A 23004-nucleotide genomic window follows, 5' to 3' on the forward strand; every position below is an offset into this window, starting at 1 on the left:
TGGTCAAGCATTAGCTGGCAGGGCTGCTGCTGGCCAAATGGGTGCCCTAAGCAGAACTGTTGTGCCCCCCAACCCCCTCCACAAACTCAATACCTTTTTTTTTTTTTTTTTTGTGGTTATAAAAATAGACCTTAGCAAACAACAGTCTTTAAATGACTTAAAATAAATAGGTTATATAACAATGAGGCAGTAATAAATGTTTCAACGAAAGTAACAAAAGCAAGTTATTTTATGGGGTTTTTTTTAAACAACACTGTCAAAATACATAATGTAATACATAATGACTACAAGGTACAATTTGGTCACCAAAGGAACATATTTGCCTTTGAAAGGTACAAACTGTAAGGGTACCAATATGCACCTATTATAAAGGGTACGACAGGGGTACCCTTGAGGGTACTGCCCCAGTGACAAGCCGTTGGACCCCTAAAGGTACAAATTTTGCACATTTTTTCTGACAGTGTATGGGTAAACACAAGGTGCATCAAGTGTTACAAAATATTGAAGATGAACATTTTATAATCTGGGTCATAGAATGTATGAAACTGGTTTCCCAGAATACATTTCTCTTTTATGCCTTCACTGTCCATGGTAACAATTTAGGCCACATCCCCACTGGAACCATCTCATTGCCAGTGACAGACCTTGAAGTTCAAGGCATATTATTAATATTACAGTGTTAAATGCCTTTACGTGTTTTAAACATCACTGGGGCTTTTCACACTTATAACAGTTAACTCTAAATGATTCTAAACCCCGGGTAAACTGAATCCTGAGTTATCTTGCTTTACATTTCACACTGTTCATACTTTACCGAGGATTAAAAATTAATCCTGCACTTTCAGAAAAAAATGGTACAAAATCTGTCACTGGGACGGTACCCTTTCAAAAGGTTCTAATATGTAAAATTTAGGTACATATATCTACACTTTTGGTATCAATATGTACATTTGAGGTATTAATGCACTCAAGGTACAAATGTGTACCTTTTGAAAGGTTACCACCTCAGTGACAACTTTTGTACCTTTCTGAGAGTTTTCATATGCTGACGTATGAAATAATTTCATACGTAATTTCACATACACACATGCAAGTCTAAAATTTCTGGTTTTAATCAAATTTGAGAGAATATCTGGGGATTGATTGCAAAAATGTCAATGTGGTGTAACCTAAAAACTTAGCACCAAATAATTGATCTTGTTTAAAAAAGGTGAAATTCTCAATAAAACATTTAACCAAAGACTACAATTTACATCTATAAAATACAATTAATTAAATTTCTAATATTTTATAATTAAAATGACATAACAGAGCCCCTTTTCCCCCAATAGATAAATTGATATAGTTTCAAGCAAGGAAACAGTGGCTCATCACAGAGCACAAGTGAATTCTGATCCTGCTATCAGATATTTTTTTCTTAATTGTAATTACAATACGAGACATGAGTTCACTGTTCATCACTTTGATGATTTCTTGTTATCAGATATTGTTCCTTAAAGGGTTAGTTCACCCAAAAATGAAATTTCTGTCATTTATTACTCACCCTCATGTCGTTCCAAACATGTGAGACCTTCGTTCATCTTCAGAACACAAATTAAGATATTTTTGATGAAATCTGAGAGCTTTTATTTTTAATCTCCCATAGAAAGCAACGAAATGACCACATTCAAGGTCCAGAAAGGTTGTAGAGCCATTGTTAAAACAGTCAACGTGACTGCAGTGGTTCAACCTTAATGCTATGAGGAGACGAGAATACTTTTTGTGTGCAAAAACAAAACAAAAATAATGACTTTATTCAACAATATCTTCTCTTCCCTGTCATTATCTTCACGCAGGTGACGCAGTAAGCGCAGTGAAGGCTTCCGTGTTTATATGTCCGAATGCCGGCTCAGTATTGGCCAAAGCTGATCACGTGACCAGCACAGCGCATGCGTGTGATACTGACGCAGGAGCCGGCCAATAATGAGCTGATTTTCTGACGTAACACCTGGAGTTGCTGCACTGTGTTTACCATGTTAACAGCATAGGAGAATGACAGGGAAGAGACAAAATAGTTTAATAAAGTTGCTTTTTTTGTTTTTGTTTTTGCACACAAAAAGTATTCTCGTCTCTTCATAACATTAAGGTTGAACCATTGCAGTCACATCGACTGTTTTAACAATGTCTTTAGTACCTTTCTGGACCTTGAAAGGGGTAATTTCATTGCTTTCTATGGGAGATAAAAATATCTTAATTTGTGTTCTGAAGATGAACGAAGGTCTTATGGGTGTGGAATGACATGAGGGTGAGTAATTAATTACAGAATTTTCATTTTTGGGTGAAGTAACCCTTTAAATGTAAAATATACGAGACATGATTTCACTGTTCATTACTATGATTATTTCTTGTTGCCAGATGTTGTTTTTCATCACTGAAACCACTTAACTTAACTTAACTTGTTGACTGTCATGCTTGATTTTCAGTGTCAATTTGTTCAACAAACAATGGCCTTTGGCTGTAGAAGCAACATGGTCAGGTGGTGTAACTGGTTTGTGTCAATTGGCGTAACCAGTATTTTTCATAAAAATATAATTATATACAAAAAAATTAATGTGGAATAAAATGTAATCATCTAGTTTAGTGTAGTAACATTTAAACAATTTTTACATAATTTGTCAAAGATTATTTAGAAAACAGATGTTTTCAGCATATGTCCCACCAAATATTGCAAAAACACATTCAAATTTACATTTAGAGATAACTCTAATAAAATTATTTTTCATTTGATATTTTAAATTGAAGTATATATTTCTATATGTGCACTTACATGCCATCTAGGTGGATAAAATATTTAATATTTCTCATTCTTTGGTAGTTACACCATTTGACATTTTCAGGGACATTCATTTTTAACTTTAGTAAAAAAATTGTGCAAATGTCATTTTTATTAACATAAAATCAACATAGATATACTATATACATTTTAACGTACCTGATGCATGATTTTAAAACAGGTTTTTAAAAGATTTTTGAATTTCTCATCTTGCCGCACCATATTTGTCACTGACCCTAGGACAAGTGAAGCTGGTAGGGAATCTTCATGAAGTTGTGCCTGCCAGGAGCACGGTAGTTCTGAATGGATACATTCAGCTTCAGGAACCCTGTATGGAGAAATGGGTAATTCTTGAACCACCATCAGCTCCATTTCCAAGCGGCCTCATGGTTGCGAGCTGTGTGCACACATTGCCTTCTAAACGCTCCTCTCAGCTGTCAGTTCTGCTTAAGAATAGTACTCAGACAGACTTAACTATCCCCCTAAAGCTGTATTGGCTGAGATCCATGCTATACAGAGAGTCGTAGAGAAAACAGCCCAGAATTCGAGCAAGGTTGAGTCACCAGCACCTACCCACAGCAATCTTACTTTTGATTTCGGAGATTCTCCCTTGTCTTCAGACTGGAGGGAGCGAATAGCAAACCTGTTAAATTCCATGCCTGAGGTCTTTTCTTTACATGATCTTGATTATGGCTGTAAAGTAAAACATCAAATCAGACTGATGAGACACCCTTCAAGCATAGGGCACGTCCGATTCACCCACAGGACATTGATGCTGTTCGAAAGCATCTTCAGGAACTAATGACTGCTGGAGTTATTCGTGAGTCTGAGTCCCCCTTTTCTTTGCCCATAGTGGTAGTCCGAAAGAAAGATGGCTCGGTACGGCTCTGTATCGACTTTCGGAAGTTGAATTCCCAGACGATCAAAGACGCATACGCTCTGCCCAATCTGGAAGAAGTCCTTTCTGTACTTACAGGCTTAAAGTGGTTCTCTGTGCTTGATTTAAAGTCTGGGTTTTACCAGATTGAGATGGATGAGGCTGATAAGTGCAAAACTGCTTTTGTATGCCCTATTGGATTCTGGGAATTCAATAGAATGCCCCAAGGAATCACGAATGCGCCAAGTACATTCCAAAGATTAATGGAGCTGTGCATGGGTGATCTTCACAGGAAACAGGTACTAGTCTTTAATGACGACCTGATAGTCTTTTCAGAGACCTTGGAAGAACACGAGTCGCGGTTAGTACAGGTCCTCAATCAGCTTAAAGAGCACGGGTTGAAGTTGTTGTCTCGAGGGATGGGGTAAAGACTGACCCGGCTAAGATTGAAGCTCTTAAGACTTGGCCAAGGCCTACAAATTTGAAAGAACTGAGAGCGTTCTTAGGATTTGCAGGGTACTACAGAAGGTTCGTGTGTGACTACTCAAAGATAGTCAAACCTCTCATGGGACTCACTGAAGGGTACCCTCCACTTCGTAGGGGCCGCAGTGGGAAACGAGAGGGGGGTGAGTACTTCAATACCAAAGAGCAGTTCATTATCGGTGGACCATTCATGGTATCCGCGGGGCATTAAAAAGCATTAAAAGTCATTAAATGGATTTTGCAAAAATTAAGGCCTTAAATGGCATTAAATTTTTTTAGATAGTTTTGAAGAAAAATAATACTACACATTTAACCCCAAAAGTTAAAACTTATGTAATTCAATTGCATATAAAATTTCCATCCAATTTAATCACATAAATCCAACGTAAAAAAGTTAACTTTTACTTAAGCTTCCCCATCATGTTCAGTTGACTTGAATGAATTAAATAAAGGTTATGTTAACTGATAAACTGCAATTTAAGCTTGTGTAATACATAAACCTTACTCTTTTCAAATAACTTATTCTTACTTCTTTATATAACTATCTTAGATTTCTTTATTTATATTAAATAAATGGTCAAACACATGTTACATTTATAAACATTTATTGTCACAATTGCTCCAGGAATAATAAGAAACATCCAATCTGACAAAAAAAAATAGAACATAATGCAGTATTTCACAAATTAAGGCAACTGTTTACTGCAGTTTTGTGCCTTCTCCCAAACTAACACAATGGTTATGGCTGTGTGCCAACAAGTTCATAGGTAATATTGGGATCTCACTGCATAGTATTGTCATCAGTTTGTGCTTTCACTTATCTAAAACTTGATACAGATCTGTAAATGGTTACATTCCTTGTAAACATTTGTTCAAACAAATAAACAATCAGGACACTTGGGGGAAAAAAAGAAAAGGATTATAATTTACTTTACATATAACAGGTTTTCTGTTGTCCGTAAAATTTCAGCATTTAGGCATTCAGTGGCCCAAGTGTGCTACTCACAAGTTAACTTCCTGGACAAGGAATAGCACAAGGGCTAACATCTTTGGGTTTATTCGCCCAAAAATGAAATTTCTGTCATTAATTACTCACCCTCATGTTGCTCCAAACCCCTAAGACCTTCGTTCATCTTCAAAACACAAATTAAGATATTTTGTGTGTACAACATCAACTGCGTAGGAGACTGACATAAAAGGGAAGACATTTTTGAATAAAGTCATCGTTTTGCGCACAAAAAGTATTCTCGTCGCTTCATACTATTAAGGTTGAACCACTGCAGTCATGTTGACTATTTTAATGATGTCTTTACTACCTTTCTGGACCTTGAAAGTGATAGTTGTGTTGCAGTCTATCGGAGGCCAGATAGCTCATGGATTTCATCAAAAATATCCTAATTTGTGTTCTGAAGATGAACGAAGGTCTTACGGGTGTGGAACGACATGAGGGTGAGTAATAAATGACAGAATGTTCATGTTTTGGTGAACAAAAAATTTAATGTGTTTAAATGTATAAGAGAGGAAGCCAGAAGGTGCATTAGGTGCAGTCTCTTGATTTGAGTTAGTGTCATCGGTTCATAGTGTCATCGATCGTACTGTCTTCAAATCAACATTACAGAACAAGTTTAAAAGTTTTCAATGTCCTTCCAGGGGATGGAAACATCTGTGTGATGTCCTAAAGTCCAAATTCATCATTACCTTCTGGAAGAATTCAAATGTGAATTTGAGACTCTGAGCGTAACTTGAGTGAGTAGATCAATCTGAACAGCATTATTAATCCAAAGGAAAAACTCTTAAGTGTTGTAGCAGTTTTACACCCTCTGTTGCTACTCCAACATCGTCTGGCTAGTACTCAGCACTTTAAGGGTCACGAAAAGGCCCAGAGTGGTCTCAGAAATTCCTCCCTCATCTCCTTCAGGATTGCAGTCCTAAGCAAGTAAATGAATGAATGAATGAATGAATGAATGAATAAATAACACCTTGTTTAGTTTCATTGAAATATTAGCAGCACACAGCAATATACTTTATTTAGGTCATTACAAAAAGTATGTATTACAGTACAAACCTGGAATTCTTTGACAAGTGTTGTAATGTCCCCATTGAGATACACACACAGACTCTTTATGACACAGTCTCGTTTGATGTGTATGTCTTCGCACTGAAAAATATGACACATATTAAAAAACAGTGAATCTTTGTAATTAGTTCCAAAGAACTGTAATGCAATTTACCACACCTTGCATCTGTCCAGCTGCTATGAACAGTGACAGAAGTGGCACAGTCTTTATCCACATAAATTCTGCTTTTATCTGAGAGGAAAAAAGGAAAGGGAAGATGGAAGAGATAGAGGCCTACTGTAGAGGAAATTACTGCAATTTACAAAAAATGTCTTAATGTAAATAATGACAACACTTACTTCATTTACTGTGAACAGGTTGCCTGAATCTCTCCTCAAAATGTCAATGTTTAAGAATGTTTCAATTACTTAAACATACCGGATACTTCAGCGATACTTCTTCCACACACTTTACGTTGCCACAAATCTGAAAGTCAAAAAACAGAAAATCGACATTAACAATTTTACAAAGAAATGAAACGAGTACATTTTAGTTTTAATACAAAAAATATGAAAAAAATATATATTACACATACTGTAATTGAGTTATTGTCCCAAAATTATGAGGTTTCTGAAATAGTAAAGATGACATACACTTTGTTATTATTATTATTATTATTAAATTATATTTTTATATTATTATTATTTAATAAAATTATGATTCAGGTTGAAAAGAACACAACTTGTTTTAACAGGAAATCTATACATTTTTAGTTTATATATGGTCGAATGACACACTGTGCAATGTTTTGGTATATTTTCAAACTATATTTCAAGCAAAGTAAAATGCACACTGAAGCACTTATACTCAAAGATCTGTCCAAACATGCAAAAATACACAGTCAGTTGAACACATATCTCGAAATGATCAAATTTACCAATATTTGTGGACAGACATTTTAATGTGAAAGCCTATAAACGTTTACAATGTAGATAACGTATATATTTAATGAAGTGTGTTTGAGCAACGTCTTGGCTTGTTTGCAAAGCATTTAACGTTAGCAAAGATCGCTGAAATGACGAATCTGTTATTTAAAAAAATAATAATAATACGCGTAATCTGCCTGAATGCAAACATGATGCATAGTCAAGTCGACAGCATCGCGTTATATCTTACAATGATCAACGTTACAAATACTACTCTTTTTATAGCTGAGAAGAACTAAAATATAAGTTAATTCGCCTTAGCAAAAATGTGCCTTCATGCTAGAACTAAGAAAACAAGATCGAATAAACATAAAAATGGATATTGTTGAAGTTTAAATCGTTAATAAACATATCTTACCTTGAAAACATCCACATCTATGCATCCAAATCCTCCTTTTCGCTGAGTCAGACAGTAGATCACCGTTGCCAGTTTGCCGCCTTCAGTTGTTGTTATTTGACTCCAGACTCCACTGAGCATGCGCAACACTTGCATTTGCGCCTTATGGCAATGAATTAAGTATAGTTTATGTAATTTGATCAGGTTGGTCTTGAATCCATTTCATAAAAGTAATTTGGAATAATAATAGTTATTTTATACGTTTTTAAATACATTTTATTTGAATTGTTTGCTTAATTTCAATTAGTGGCAAGAATCATTTTTTTGAGTGTACCAGTTTATTTTGAATAAAGTCTAAATAATTAATAACTTTGATTTGCTGTCGCAAAATATGTACATTGGTGTGATACGCACACGGAACCAGTTTGGTAATTGCCTCCGGCTGGTGCAAAATTACCATAACGCCGGTTTGGACAGCGGCGAGCGGGGACCTGGAGACGGAAGGCTGCATCAGTGTTACCAACTTAGCGCCTTTTCAGACCCCTTTTGCGACGTTTTTCTAAGAAAGCACGTTGTGACGAATATAGCGACTTGTTAACCTGATCCAGCTTCCGAGACCCCCTGGTACTACCGCACGAGCGTGAGATCTTGCTTTCCTGCCGCGGGCGCACCTCTCTGGTTTAGCAGCGCAGTTGAGGCTGTGCGCTCTGTCAGAGAACAAACAAAATAGATACTATTGCTTCTAACCTGAGTGATCATTTTACGTGTACATATAGCCAAAATCATTGCAAATGTCTTTATCTTATGTGTATGGTGATTTTGTCAGACAACGTCTCGATCATAAATCAGGGGCCGGTTGCACCAGCTGGACTTACACCCGGTCGTAAGACTAAGCTTAACGTAAAATGCGTTTTAAGTCCTGCGTAGAATTAATACCTGTTGCACCATCTGGGCGTAGCGCACGTCTGAGACTAAATCTTACGCCTAGTCAAAGGTAGGTGTACAGTGAGAAGTCTTGACTTGTTTCCATGGTAAAAATAAAGATAAATAAAAACGTTGAGACGATGGCGCGTCTGGTATACAGGCTGCACGATCAGCGGGCTTTCCGGTGTGAAAGAGTAATGAGAGACCGCACCAATCCGTTAGATATATATGGAGGTAATTTATTAAAAGGTTTAGTTTCAGCAGGTTGCATATACTTACTGAATAGCCCAATATTTTTTTCTTGTTTCCACAATCTGAGTAATTTATTTTTCGGCTCAGCAGTCATTTTTCATCTAGCCTATAAGTTGGAGCCAATAAATTCAAATTGATAACCATAGTAACGCGAACGGCGTCTCAACTAACAGTGCTTTAGAACATGCCAGCGTGTACGCGCATCGCTGGTTTAACATGTCAGGGCTCGCGGCATCTGGAGGAGAAATGGAAACATGAGCGAAGCGCACACAAAAAGAAACTTGGTTAAACATACTGCGGTATAAATTCAAAATGTGGAGTTTTTATAACTTGATACAGGTAAGCAAAACCACACGACCAAAATTGCTGTTTTCCTAAATAGGCTACAGTCACGATTAAAAACGTGACGCTGATTTAATACAACTCAATTAACAAGTAGTTAATATTAAGTCACTTACATTTTAGAAGGAACATTGACTGTTTTTGTTCTATTTTATCAGTGAAATTAATTTCAAACAAAGATCACAGCACAGCAGTACCAAAGCGCAACACTCAGCCTTGGGTTTCATTACTGAGCGTTTTGAACGAATCGGCCATTTGAATGAATCGCTTGAATGAATGAATTAATCAATGACTCACTCATTAAGACGGTTACTTGCCGCCACCTACTGGTGGTTTAGTTTAATTTTTAAAAGTATCATTTCCCCCCCAACATTTCATATTTGTATTTTCAAAAAAATATTTAAAACAATCCCATAACATTATTTAATGCATTTGTAATCAATCAAAAATATACAGATTTACACATGTCAAAGCTGCAATATTCTGAAAGGATATTACTTCAGAACAAATTTATATTTCCACCACAAAAAAAAAAGAGTAACAAGTAACTGTTTTACTCGTACAAGTGAATGACCGATTTACGCGTGTCCACATGAGAAGTCTTAAAGTCGAGCCCTGTATGTAATCTTAATGGGCCATGTTTGTCACCATTTCATATTGAATGACAACAAAAACAGAAAAAATATATAGATTAAACAATTTTATTGGGAATTTGGCTGTATTAAAATATATTATGTGAGCAAAAAGGGTAGCACCAGAGAAGCAAACAAATGTAAAGGGCTGACACTTGGTAGAATGCGAATGCAACAATAACATGATGAATATTCTAATTGCCGTATGTTGTCATCTATCGACATTTAGCGGCATATATATATGGCATTAAAAAATTAAAAAAGTGGCATTAAAAAGCATTAAATTAGATTTAATGAAACCTGTAGATACCCTGACTTCGTTGCTACCCACTTCTGCTACTCACTGCTCCTGTGTGTGTGCACTAACTTGGATGCATGGGTTAAATGCAGAGGCTAAATTCCGACTATGGGTTACCATAATTGGCCTTCACGTCACTTTTTCTTTTCCATCTCCAAACCTATTCTGCTCACAGCTGATCGTAGGGATAGTGCGTGCCCTCCAGCTTTGTTGCAATTTAATTATTTTTGTAAAATAACATGTGTTTTTGCTTTTCAAACTCCGAGCGGTTTCAGTTTAATATGTTGCAGACTCATTTATTGATAATAAATAATTGATAATAGATAATATTGTGATGAATAGAAGTGGACAATTTGAATGCTATTATGTTTGATGTACACGCCCTTCATTTACGTAAGTGAGTGTCCCCTAATGAAATGAATGGGTACGTACAGGTGATGCGTCTTAAATATTCCTTAACCTCTTAAAGTCGTAAACCTGGTACCAGGAGGAAAATTGCGTTATTACGATCGTACTTTAATATTTAAAGGTCCTGATGAAATATTAACAGTCATATGTGATATCATTACAAAGCTTATACCAATTAATTTCACACAAAACCACCATTTTTTTTTAATAAATTTTACATATAGCAGCATTTGAATGTTTAAATTCCCCCATCCGCAACCAAAATACCTATCAAAAGTACATATGACTATGAATATGAATACTGATGACATAACTCAAATTTGATGAACATTGGCAAATGCATATATCAACAAAAGCTTTCATTCTCAAGATTTTTGCTATGTGGTTTATTTTGTTGAAATAATACAACAGAACAAATGATTGCAAAATGAGTCGCGAAGTAGCCTACATATTTGATATTTGTAGGAGAAACGTTTAATTTCATCTCCGATTACTGCATGTCTGAGCTAAAAGTAGCCAAAAAGATACATAGACTTTCACCTTAGACTGTTTTCTTCAAAATGAGTTCATTTTCACCTTTATGTGAGTTTCGCTTGATAAATAAACCACCGTTATGTCTCATTTAGTCCAGTAATGCAGTAAATAAGTTATTGCGTTCATACAACCAACATAATATGTAATCGTCGACAGACGATGACGAAAGACGTATCATTGGGAAAGCTATTGATCTCAGCATTACGCAGACACGTCGATTTCGTCTCTAGACCAATCAGAGTCTGAGATATTCAGAGTGCATTTTGCTCTAGACCAATAAAAGTCCCGCGAGCAGTTTGGTGATGCGTTAGAGCTGTGTGCACAAATATATATACACACACAGAGCCTAAATACAGCACTTGTGGATTTATGCATCTATTATTATTGTCAAAGTGACTTCGAAAAACCCTAAGAGGCAGAAAGGTACAGTTGTGTCGGTGCTGAGGCAGTTTTAGAGGAACTGGATCGACTCAGCGACTTGGACAGTGACGGGAGCTACGATTCAGTTTTTGAGGCTGCGTTTGCGACTTGAATAATGCATGTCAAATTATATTTTTGTATTACTGTTTCCTTTATTACTGTAACTGGGTGCATGCATATGAAATGCATTTGTTTGTGCTTAAAATCCTGATAATTTGTTGCTTCTGAAGTTGTATTTGTGAATATTGTGCATTATAATCGTATTATTCTATTATAAACACTTGTAAAAAAAAAAGTGCACTTTAGTATACTTTTATAAAGTGTACTTATTGCACAAATAATATACTTTAAAAGAACATTCTATTTGTAATTAATTTCAAATGTATCACAGATTAAGTTCATATTAAATGCAATAAGTTGAACTTTTTAATGATTTTTTTTTTAACCACTTAAGTTGGACTTTTTTACCATATTTCAAAGTACATAAAAAATTGTATTAGTGTACTTCTGAATGTACTGACAAGCAATTAATGTGAACTAAAAAATACTTTAATGTCATTTACATGTACACTATTATATAATTCAATATATTTGTAATTACATTATTTACATACATTTTTATTTAATTTAATACATTTGTTATTACAATATTTGTAATTACATATAATAAATAAGTTACAATTTAGTATATTTCAAAATATTACAATCAAAACAAATGCAAATTGAAACCCTCTACATTTATTGACAAAACAATCTCTAAAACAAATACACAAAAACCTTTTTTGTTGATGCACAAGAAAACCCAAAAAACACTATACACAATCACAAGCAATTACAACACTTTAACTCTCATTTAGAAAGAGTCTGGAGGACAGTGAGGCTTATATGCACTATCATTTTCTCCCTCACATACAAAGGTATCTACACCTAAACCTACCCATCAGAAAACTTTCTGCATTTTTACATTTTCAGAAAAAAAAAATCATTCTGTATGATCTATAACATGATAAATAAGATAACACCCATGAATTAATACAAACAAAATGTAAAGAAAAGATTCAAAACTTTGGGTAACACTTTACAATAACTTTTTATTAGTTAACTACTGTTGTTAACATGAACTATGAATGAAAAATACTTTAAAGCATTTATAAATCCTAGTTAATATTAATTTTAACATTTACTTATGCATTATTAAAATCAAAAGTTGCATATGTTAATAGATAACGCACTGTAAACTAACACGAACAATGACTATACATTTTATTAACTAACTTGAAAAAACTATATTTTTTATTACCTAATATTAACAAAGATTAATAAATACTGTAAAAAAGTTAATGCACATAGTTAGATCATGTTGTCTAATATATTAATTGATGTTAACAAACGAGACCTTATTACCGAACCTTGTTACTTATAAGCTCTGAAACCTTTACTATAGCACAAACATTAAACAGGACCAAAAGGTTTCTTCTAAAATCTTACTCCAGCATTACAGTGAATGTAATTTTAAAAAGAAAAAACAAAACAAAACAAAAAAACTTGACGAATTCCAAAGGCACAAAAAAAAGAAAACCAAAATTGTCTGTCACCAAATTTTTGAAGTTGTAGGAAAAAGTGCTGTTTATGTCAATGTCCCAGAAGCTCTCCATCGGCAGAAAACCTCAAATGTCCATGAAGCTGCGCACCATCTCTACACAGTATGCGTAAATGGACATGTTCCAAAGAGGCATGAAAGTTAAAAAAAAAAAAATACCTTGAGGAAAAAAAAAAACAGAAGGAAAACAATTGTTTGTAAACAGAGTCAGTCCATTATTATAATTGGCTCAATTAAATGAAAGCAATAGATATAGATATATAGTTGCACTCCAAAGTTTATATACACCTTTGTAGGTTTGAAAATAATCAAAAATGAACAAAGACATTTGCTGTCCTTTTCCACCACCCTCCTAGACCCATTTGGTATTCCTAAAGTTGCTGATAGTGATCGAAGCCTGCGGCTAAGACATGTACTGTGTACTGATCATCTCCTCCACTTTAATACCAGTTACAGTGTGAAATAAATAGGAATTTATCTGAAGGTATGTTACAAGGTACAGTACAACTGATTCATAACATGTCACATTTAATCGCTCAATCAGTGTTTCAACCGCGGAAAGACATCAATAAAACAGCTTGTAAACAATCACGTAATGTCACATTTACTTCAGAAAAATCATATTCAGCATAAACTCGTTAGTCAGCTACAGAGAGGAGCATTCTGATAAATATATGCACCACGTTACATATTCATTATAATTTTATTTTTAATATTTATTTTATTTATAATTCATTTATGTATTTAATGCATGTTTGAATAAATCATTTATGACAGCCACGATTTAAATGTTTATATTTCAAAAAACGAATTGAAGTAGAAATATGATTATGTAATTCTAAAGTTAGTATTATAACTTTATTATAAAAAAACATAATTGAGTGTAATTTAAGTGTTGGTATGTAAATAAGTTAATTTTAACCCTCAATATTATAGTAATATAGTACCAAGTGACTTCCTCGTATAGTTTACAGCATTATTTGAGATTTTTTTTCCTCAAGAAAATTTGCCATTTACTGTATCTGATATACATCCAAAATAATCTATATTGAATCGAAATCGAATCGTAAGCTTGTGAATAGAAATTGAATCGTATCGTGAAAATTGTGTCAATACCCAGCCTTACTGAATACTGTTAGACTTAGCTGAAAAATATAAAGCACTATTTATTTAATTTGTATCTTTATTCTATATTTATCTATGCTTATAATTTGTTCATTATTTTCTATGAGCATTCACTCACCTACAAAATCAACCCAATCATCCTAGAATGATTAATTCTTTCCAAATAGAGCTATTTAAGTCATCTGGTGAATTTTTTTCATATCGCAATATATATTTCAGAAAAAAATATCACAATGTCATTTTTTTCCAATGTCATGCAGCCCTAAACCAAATATTATTAAACTATTTCAATTATAAATTATGTGCTAACTAGTTTTGATTCGGTATTAACTTTGATGTGTGATGTATTGCAATATAATATTGTTTCACTATCATAATGCTCTCCCACATATTTTGCTATTGTAACTGCACTTATTTCCGTTGTTGGTATAAGTGGCAGTGAGTGGTAATAGCAAGATGGTGGAAAACTATAAGTTTCTACCATTGTAGATAGTATAACGTTTCTTTAGTCATTCGGCCATCCTACAGCCTGAACCACTGTAGGCAAATCACCCTAACACCTTGCAGTATCTGCAAAATGTTAATAATTTTAACAATAAGAGGGATCATAAAAATTTGCATGTTGTCTTTTTATTTAGTACTTCCCTGATGAAGCAGTTCATTCTGCAAGGTGTAAATCACCTAAGATGAATTACCTCAGTCATCAGGACAACACTGTAGTAGAATCCTGGGAGAGGCTTCTTCACATTTCCCACAAACACCAGGATTCCAGTGACCACACCATCTTCACTGACACTGCCCTTTAAACATAGAGAACATTTTTATAAATGTTTTTATTCCTACTTTACAGGGAATTAAACATAACTTTATCAATTACACAAATATATATAAATAACCCAAGACCCAATCAAATTGAGGGGTCATTCACACAGAATGTGTTTTTGCTTTGAAAATAATGATATAATATCATTATTTATAAATATATAATGATTAGATGGGGATTTGTAAGTGCACAGGTGAGAATTTATCACTTGCAAATAAATAGAAAAGATTCAAAGCATTTAAAAGCTATAAGGATAGTTGATGGCAGAGTTTAGCTTGTAGTGTGTGATCAGTGTGTGCTGGCTGAATTAATGGCAGAATTAATGGCAGAATTTGTAACATCACCTCATCAATACGGGTCTTTGATTCCACACAGCTTGCACTGTATCTCCAATGACAAATCTGTACTGATCCTCAAAATGAATATATAACTCCAGATAAGCACAAAAATATTACATATTACAAACACAAACAGTAATTGAACACCTCACTTTTCAAATGCAAAAAGAAAAATAGATTATAAGCAGTATTTCTAGAGGGGGTGATATATTGAGCATTACTGGTGGTTATATAGCGATTTAATGGATTAAATATATATAAATGTCTTTGAATGTTACAAGATCAGATCTTTGAATTTAGTTCTGCAAATTTAACTTTAAGTCATTTAAAATGATTTAAAAAGTCAGAGTTCAATTAAAATATTATATTTTCAGCAGCCAAATTCTTTGAACACGCCCACACACGCGATCACATTCATATACAAGAAATTATTATAATGCAATCATAAATAAATTGTAGGAAATATGATTAATTCACCTCCATATTGCGATTAAACTAAATAAGTTACACTCTTAATGGCAATAAGAACTGCTATGTTACGGTGAAAAAATAAAAATAAAGAAAGCATATATTAGGATACTTACTTGCCTCTTTATTTGTAGTACATAACGTCTCATCTGTAGTCATCCAAATGTACGCTCCTTTGTTTTCTTCTTCTTTGATCAGCAAAGCTGCCTCACGCATCGCGACTACAGAAAGATGTCTGAAAGTGCATTTTTCAAACTCTGGTGAAGTAGTGCGCCGTCATGACGTAGTATTTTGGCGCATGCGCATTAAACAAACGTTTATAGGCTATAATACGTGCATGATTTAATTTCTGTTCAAGTTGAAGTTTCACTGTTGTAGTTAGTCTGTAAGTTTACAGAACTTGACTCATTCACCTAACAAAGTCCATTTTTACAGTTTAGTCTGATTAAAATTAAATGTATTTTAACTGAATGTGAATTCAAATTAATTTTGTTTAGATTTGTTAAACTTTTGCTTGCAATTAATGCAATTAAATATGTTTAATCGACTTAGAACAACATAATGATATTAAAAGTATTATACACATATGTAAAGTACAGCACTATTGCATTAGTAATACAGCACTCCATAAATGACATTTTATGTCAAATATTATGTAGAAAACTGACACTAATTGAGTTTAGAGCAGGAGCTGGTGATAAAAAATTTCAACAATAAGTTGTACTGGATTATACTGTATAAGCAAGTGTATTGAAATTCAAAAGAAAAATACATTTCAGGTGTATTAATGCACAGTATATATTAAAGACTAAGCACATTTAAAATACTTTAACAAATGTCATTTTAGACAACACACATAAGTTGAAATTAAAATAAATTATTTTTCATGTTCTTTAGTATATTAGTCAATACATCAAAATAAGTGTACTTATTGTTACGGACACAGAAGGGGACAGCGACACAGGAATGCAGGTATTAAAGTTTATTGAGCGACCAGAATATGACAGAGTGCAGGTGAGTGAAGACAGGTTAACACGTTGACTGGTGTAGCTGATAAACTGATACTTGTCTTGGTTTTGCAGGATGGGCAGACGGATGGCAGACTTGAAGCTTAAGCAGACACAGATGAACTCACAGGAGACGAGGAGACAACGAGGAGTCGAGGGAACACAGGAGACAGGTAAGTATCTTCAGAGGAGTCCTTAAGGTAAGCAGGCTGGTGAGTACCAAGTGCAAACGAGACCGGACAGTGACTGAATGAGAGCGTGGGCCTTTTGTGCTGCTGGTGATGAGGGTGCTGATGAGCTGCAGGTGTGAGTGATTAGTATTCTGGTGATGACGTGCTCTGTGTCTGTGTGAGTGTAGAGCCTGGCGTGTCTGTGACATTACCCCCCCCCCTCCACGGCCCGCTCCTGAGGGCCGCGGACCCCAACGTCGTGGTGGTCGGCCTCTGCCACGGGGTGCTGGTCTCTCTGGGTGAGTAGCATGGAAGGTGTCAAGTAGGCTGGGGTCGAGTATGTCATTCCTGGGGACCCATGAGCACTCCTCGGGGCCGTAACCTTCCCAGTCCACCAGATACTCGAGAAGACCACCACGACGCCGGGAGTCCAGGATCTCTTTCACCAGATAAGCAGCTCCATCATCCACGATGATAGGAAGGGGGGGTTCCTCGGCTGCGCCAGGCTCTGTGGAAACAGAAACAGAGGGGTAGTGAGGCTTCAACAAGGAGACGTGGAATGTGGGGTGAATTTTGTATTCAGGTGGGAGCTGGAGTTGGTAGGTGACCGGGTTGATCTGCCACAGGATGGTGAATGGGCCAATGAATCTGGGACTCAGTTTCCTACAGGGCAGGCGCATTCTGATGTCCCTAGTGGACAGCCAAACCTTCTGTCCCGGCTGGTAATTGGGATCGTTGGATCGCCGAAGGTTGGCTGTCATCCTGCGCCTGCGTAGGGCTCGTTGGAGCTGGTGGTGTGCGGAGTCCCAGACCCTCTCGCTCTCTCGGAACCAGTAATCGATCGCAGGTACGTCCGAATGTTCTCCTGACCAGGGGAACTTAACAGTTATCTTGTTGAGGGCTCTGTAATCTATGCAGGGCCGCAAGCCTCCGTCCTTCTTGGCCACGAAGAAAAAGCTGGAAGCAGCAGGGGAAGTAGACGGCCGGATGTAGCCTTGTGACAGAGCCTCCTGGATGTATTCCTCCATGGCCTTCTCCTCCGGGATGGAAAGTGAATAGATCTTCCCTTTGAGCACTGGCTCACCCGGCAGCAGATCGATGGCACAGTCCCATGGCCGGTGTGGAGGCAGCGTGGAGGCTTTCTTGGGGCAGAAGACATCCCTGAAGTGGGAGTAACATTGGGGAATTTCCACGGAACGGTTTTCAAGGGGGCTTTCGATGGGCGTGGCACAGACTGGTAGATTCTCAGTGTGAGGAGGGCTTGGAACGGGAAACTTGGGAAAGCAGTCCAGGAAACACTTGTCACCCCACTTCAGGATTTCCCCAGTTCTCCAGGAGATGACAGGATTGTGCTGCTCCAACCATGGGCGCCCTAGAATCACGTCAGAGGTAGATTCCTCCAGAACCAGCAGATGGAGTTGTTCAACGTGTAGGACGCCGACTTGAAGTTGGATGGGTCCAGCACTGAGACGAACTTGTCTTCAGCTAAGGGGTTTTCCCGTCACCGAGTGGATCTCGTAAGTCGTCGGCGTGGCTGTTGTCTTGAGGCGTAGCTGGCGGCAGAGGGCGCCGGAGATGAAGTTGCCGGCTGACCCAGAGTCGAGGAGGGCACTAACTGGAAGAGACAAACCGGCAGCAGTAAGGTTTACTACAGTGTTGAGTGGTTTCATCTTATTGAGAGAGGGAACGATGACACTCACCATTGGACGAGCTGGGCGAGTGGGGCATTCAGAGATGTAATGCCCAGATAATCCACAATAGAGGCATAGATTCTGGGTCAGCCGCCTCTGCCGCTCAGCCGAAGACAGACGAGTATTCTCCACTTGCATGAGTTCGTTGGCTGGTTCTTGTCATTAAAGTATATTCTTTTTAAGTACAATTAAGTGGCCTTTAATTTTAATTATATTATATTATCTGCAAGTGCACTTTTTAAAAAGTATACTTTTAAGATTTGAAGTACACAAAAAGTACACTTTCAATACAATTAAGTGCACTTTTTCACAAGGGACAGCTATTTATTACAGTTTATCAGTTCACTATAGTTAATACTACAGTATGCTTCATGAACAAAGTGTTGTAAATACTATAATATATACAGTATGATACAATTTACTATATGGTTAAAAAAACATAGTAGTTTTTCACCATATAGGCTTATTTAAGCATGCAATCGTAGCCTAAGGAACAATACAGTTTGTTTACGTGTAATCTACTACTACTACTATGAAAGATAATAAGCAAAAGAAATGTATAATTTCATTCTCTTTATCTTCATTATCTTATGTACAGCGAAAAACAGCTGAAATTTTGCAGAGCAGTAATGTGATTCGCGCCGCGCTGTCCGTTCGGTGGCGCAAGCAAGCACGTCCGCGCTGCGCTGCGCTGACGAGTCGGTCGCGCGGCTCGGTCCCTTGAACCGTCCTACTTTTGGTGTTTGGCTTCCGATACTGAAATGCTCCCTCGCGAGGATGGTTTTCCGCGCGCGAGTTTTGAGACTATATAAACGCCATAATAACCCCTGTCCACGACACCATACGCATAGCTGTTCCCATAGTCAGTGGAAAACATCCGGCCAGAGAGACATGTGCCATTTTCATCCACATAGTACAGGCCTGGACCCTGATGTGAGGAAAGACTAATATGAACATAAGGGGAGATTATGTCTCTGTATAATTATTACAGATGAAGATTATAAGATCTTAGATACAATATTATTTTATTTGTGTCGTATTTAATGTATTTTAATGTATATTATTATGTGCTTTGACTCAGAACCCTAAAAATTATCAGTTATATATTAACTATGGGAACAAACTAATGGCGGGAAAAACTGAACAAAGAACATGTGTCTGCGTTTAAATTCCGTGTGCAAGTATTAAAGTCTGCTTCAGTGAAAGAAAAACCATCTTTGTGTGCTGAGCACAGTCTTAGAATGTTTTAGCTAGTCGTCAAGTGTGTCCCCGGCTTAAAGGGTGCATATTAGTACCACCCCAGTGACAGCTTTTGTACCTTTTTTTTTTCTAAGAGTGAACATTCTGAAAGAAGTAGTAACATTTAAAAACATAAAAAAAAAAAACGAACAAAAAAAACCCATTTGATTTCAAATGATTTCAGAAACTTGGAGGGCTGAACTCTAACCCCTACCGTCACTACAGCACCTTCTATGGTGAGTAGAGTCACAGAATTTGATGGTCATAGATTTTGGTGTAACACCTGTCAAGAAGATGTGTTTGCTTAAAGCCAAGCTATAACGCAACTAATTAATTAGTTCAAACAATAAAAGCGAAATGACCTAAGTGTAGGCCTACATATTTTACATGAAAGAAATATGATTCCTCCATGGAAGACAATGATTTCGAAATCAAAAGATTTACAGAAGCTGTTTTACCTAGTTTCAATTATAATAAGAAAATATATATACAGTAACTTCGAATAGCATCTGTAAATTAAGTTCTTCCACTTGCCTATGTTCTTAAGAGTAGGCCTAGACAAACATGAACATTTTGTGATTATTTGAGGAAAAAGCTCTGCACACTGCTGGTTGACCAATAGGAAGACGAGTCTTTCAGCATCATCAGTATCTATGTAGATTCATCTGATGCAGGTTAACACCATAGACAACACTAATCTATGTCTGTTTAACACTAACAGGAGAAGCATTGGTAAGGTACGGAAACAAGTCTGGACACACCCTATTCCAAAACACATCATTATCCAGACAGGTTAAAAATATGTTAAAAATAGTTTTTTTTCATATATGTCAACTAAATAAACTGACCAAATGAATGTATCAAGACAATGAGTTGTTGATGTTTTTTTTAATGGTACTAGGTTGCATAGATTTGCAAGTAAACTTAAAGGTTTTACTCCATTTTATGTCCAAAAGCAATGGTGCAAATAACACTTTTATACCACTGAAAAATATTTAAATTTGTGGATAAATTATACAAAGTTTTTTACCTTTGAATCAGTACTTGAGAACTCTATATAAACACAACAAATAAGTCAAGGTAATAAAATTTTGAGATTTCATTTCTACATATTTAAATTAAGCACACAAGTAGAATATGCTTAATATTTAAAGTTCATGCTTTAACCAACTTATTAAATGTAGAAAATATTTTTTTTTTTTCCTGTTGCATTTATTTCATCTTGAGCTACAGGAACACAGGGATATTGACAGAACCTTACAATAAGCAGCTAATTTCAACAAAAAAGCAACTTACGTTCATGTTTACTTCATAGCAGTCAGATCACCAAATCCTTAAGTTTATCAGTCATCAACTGGATGTCACATACCCATAGCTAGATATGGCATCTTGTCCATACTCCCATAAGGGCCAACTGTGTACAAATGACTGCCAGTGCAGTCAACACCCCCCAAAATTAGCTCTGATCATACATATATGATCACACAGTGTAGCCTAAGTGTGATAACAGGTGAAGATTATAATACACCACCAAGTCTGCACACACCTGAAGAGCATGTCTTGCAGTATGTTAACCGCCATGACGACTCTTGTGTTCCTGCCACTGTTAATGGAGAAGTTAATGAGGTTTGATGACAGTATATTTGATATATGTCTTCTCTGTGTCTGGCTGTTCCTGTGCCACAACAACCAACAACAACATAAAAAAATAAAATGATTTTGACTGATGTAGGCTATATGCATTTGATGTGCTTTATAAATTGTCATTCAGTTTTTTTTAAAAGGCCATGGAAAGGTTTTTATTATAACTAGTGCAATGGATATTTAATCCGTATTATGTTAGCTGCAATGGCACACATTTTATCTGCAACTACTTCATCAGAGGTGGCACACACACACATACACACACACACACACACACACACACACACACACACACACTAGTTGTTTATTAGACAATATCTATATCTAGTACAAATTATTATTTTTTGGATAAATGGTAGTAGCCTACATGTTTCATGTGGTTTAGTGCCTTGTTTTTTCCCCCTCATCTGAACCATTGCAATGAATGACAGAACATCATTTTAAAACGTTTTATATTAGTCTATTGTGGCAATATCAAGTTTTATGTTTGCTCTTATTTGTATTCTAACTTTTATTATGATTTTGAAAATAATAGCTGTATTAATATCCTGCTCGATTCCTTTGGTTTTGGTGTTTAATTCCAGTCTCTGAATTAAGAAGGACAGAAAAGCTTTTATTGGCCCACAATTAACAAAAGTAGTCTAGGCCTACTCCTCCTCATGGGAATCCCCACAGTGTAGGCTAAACGAAACCGAAACTATACCAGAGCATCGAGAGGAAAATGCTAATTTCAAGGAACCTAGTATGGGCTATAGCTCGTCTTCGATAAAGACACAATTCCTTCCTTTATTATTTGTGCTTAGAAATAAATAAACGGGATGGAGTTCAAAATGCATCATGCTAAAGCGCTGCTCGTGGACCTGGCGATAAGCTGTGTGCTACATTACAGCACACGTACATTATTAAAGAATAACAGCAGTTTATTTCTCTTGACTCAGCTCTGGTTCGTGGCTGGTGTGAAGTGGGTAAGTCTCAGGTGTTTTCTGCTCGGCAGCTGGAAAGATGCGTCCGTGCGGCGCTGTGTGGCGGTGACATGCTTGATGTGTCCGGTTTATGAAAGCGGACTGACGCTGCTCTTGAACACTCAGCCGGAGTACTGGAGCGGGTCTTTGTCTTGCCCTGGAAAAACTATTACTTCTACAGCTGCAACACTTATAGCGTGTTTGTTCTGGGAAGTAAGTTTTCCCGACACAAAAAGGAAAGCGGAAAGTTCAGAATGCGCGGAGACGAAACAGAGAAACCGGGCGCTCTTTATGCGAGTGGTCCGTTATTCCAAGCCCGACGCCCCCTTACTGAGTGGAGCTTTTGTGTTTCTTTCACTTGCTGTCATATGTAAGTAAGAGGAGAGAGTCTTTGTAAACAGACCTTTCACATTAAGTTCAATACTGTAAATGCTTTTCTTCGTTTTGTGTTTTAAAGGTGACATGTGCATTCCATATTACACGGGAATGGTCATAGACATCCTGGGAGAACATTACCAACCAAACAGCTTCATGTCAGCAATCTTTCTCATGGGTCTCCTCTCACTGGGCAGGTA

General features: G+C 36.3%; 2 protein-coding genes across 6 annotated transcripts in view; one reads left to right on the forward strand and one right to left on the reverse strand.

Moving 5' to 3' along the window:
• Nucleotides 1-23004, forward strand: part of LOC127500836 (antigen peptide transporter 2-like) — a 66682-nt gene that overhangs the window by 37349 nt on the left and 6329 nt on the right. The window contains exons 1-2 of one of the 2 annotated variants that reach the window (XM_051872379.1): nucleotides 22142-22799; nucleotides 22887-23001. In XM_051872379.1, coding sequence (XP_051728339.1) covers nucleotides 22286-22799; nucleotides 22887-23001 — 629 coding nt within the window. In that variant the 5' untranslated portion in view covers nucleotides 22142-22285. Of the gene's footprint in view, nucleotides 1-22141; nucleotides 22800-22886; nucleotides 23002-23004 lie in introns of those variants that run through there. The other variant, XM_051872380.1, reaches the window with a different exon arrangement.
• On the reverse strand, nucleotides 11890-17921 carry LOC127500838 (uncharacterized). Of its 4 annotated transcripts, none has more exons than XM_051872384.1 (4): nucleotides 15833-17921; nucleotides 15255-15322; nucleotides 14783-14887; nucleotides 11890-13121 (listed from the first exon to the last, which is right to left on the reverse strand). In XM_051872384.1, exon 1 carries the CDS (start codon nucleotides 17919-17921, stop codon nucleotides 16848-16850), a length of 1074 nt encoding a protein of 357 aa, XP_051728344.1. In that variant the 3' UTR covers nucleotides 11890-13121; nucleotides 14783-14887; nucleotides 15255-15322; nucleotides 15833-16847. The 4 variants fall into 4 exon arrangements, with proteins under 4 accessions (XP_051728344.1, XP_051728345.1, XP_051728343.1 ...); XM_051872385.1 differs by having other exon boundaries at nucleotides 15255-15340; XM_051872383.1 differs by having other exon boundaries at nucleotides 15255-17921.

This window comes from Ctenopharyngodon idella, chromosome 19, assembly GCF_019924925.1.
Source record: "Ctenopharyngodon idella isolate HZGC_01 chromosome 19, HZGC01, whole genome shotgun sequence".
Lineage (NCBI taxonomy): Eukaryota > Metazoa > Chordata > Actinopteri > Cypriniformes > Xenocyprididae > Ctenopharyngodon > Ctenopharyngodon idella.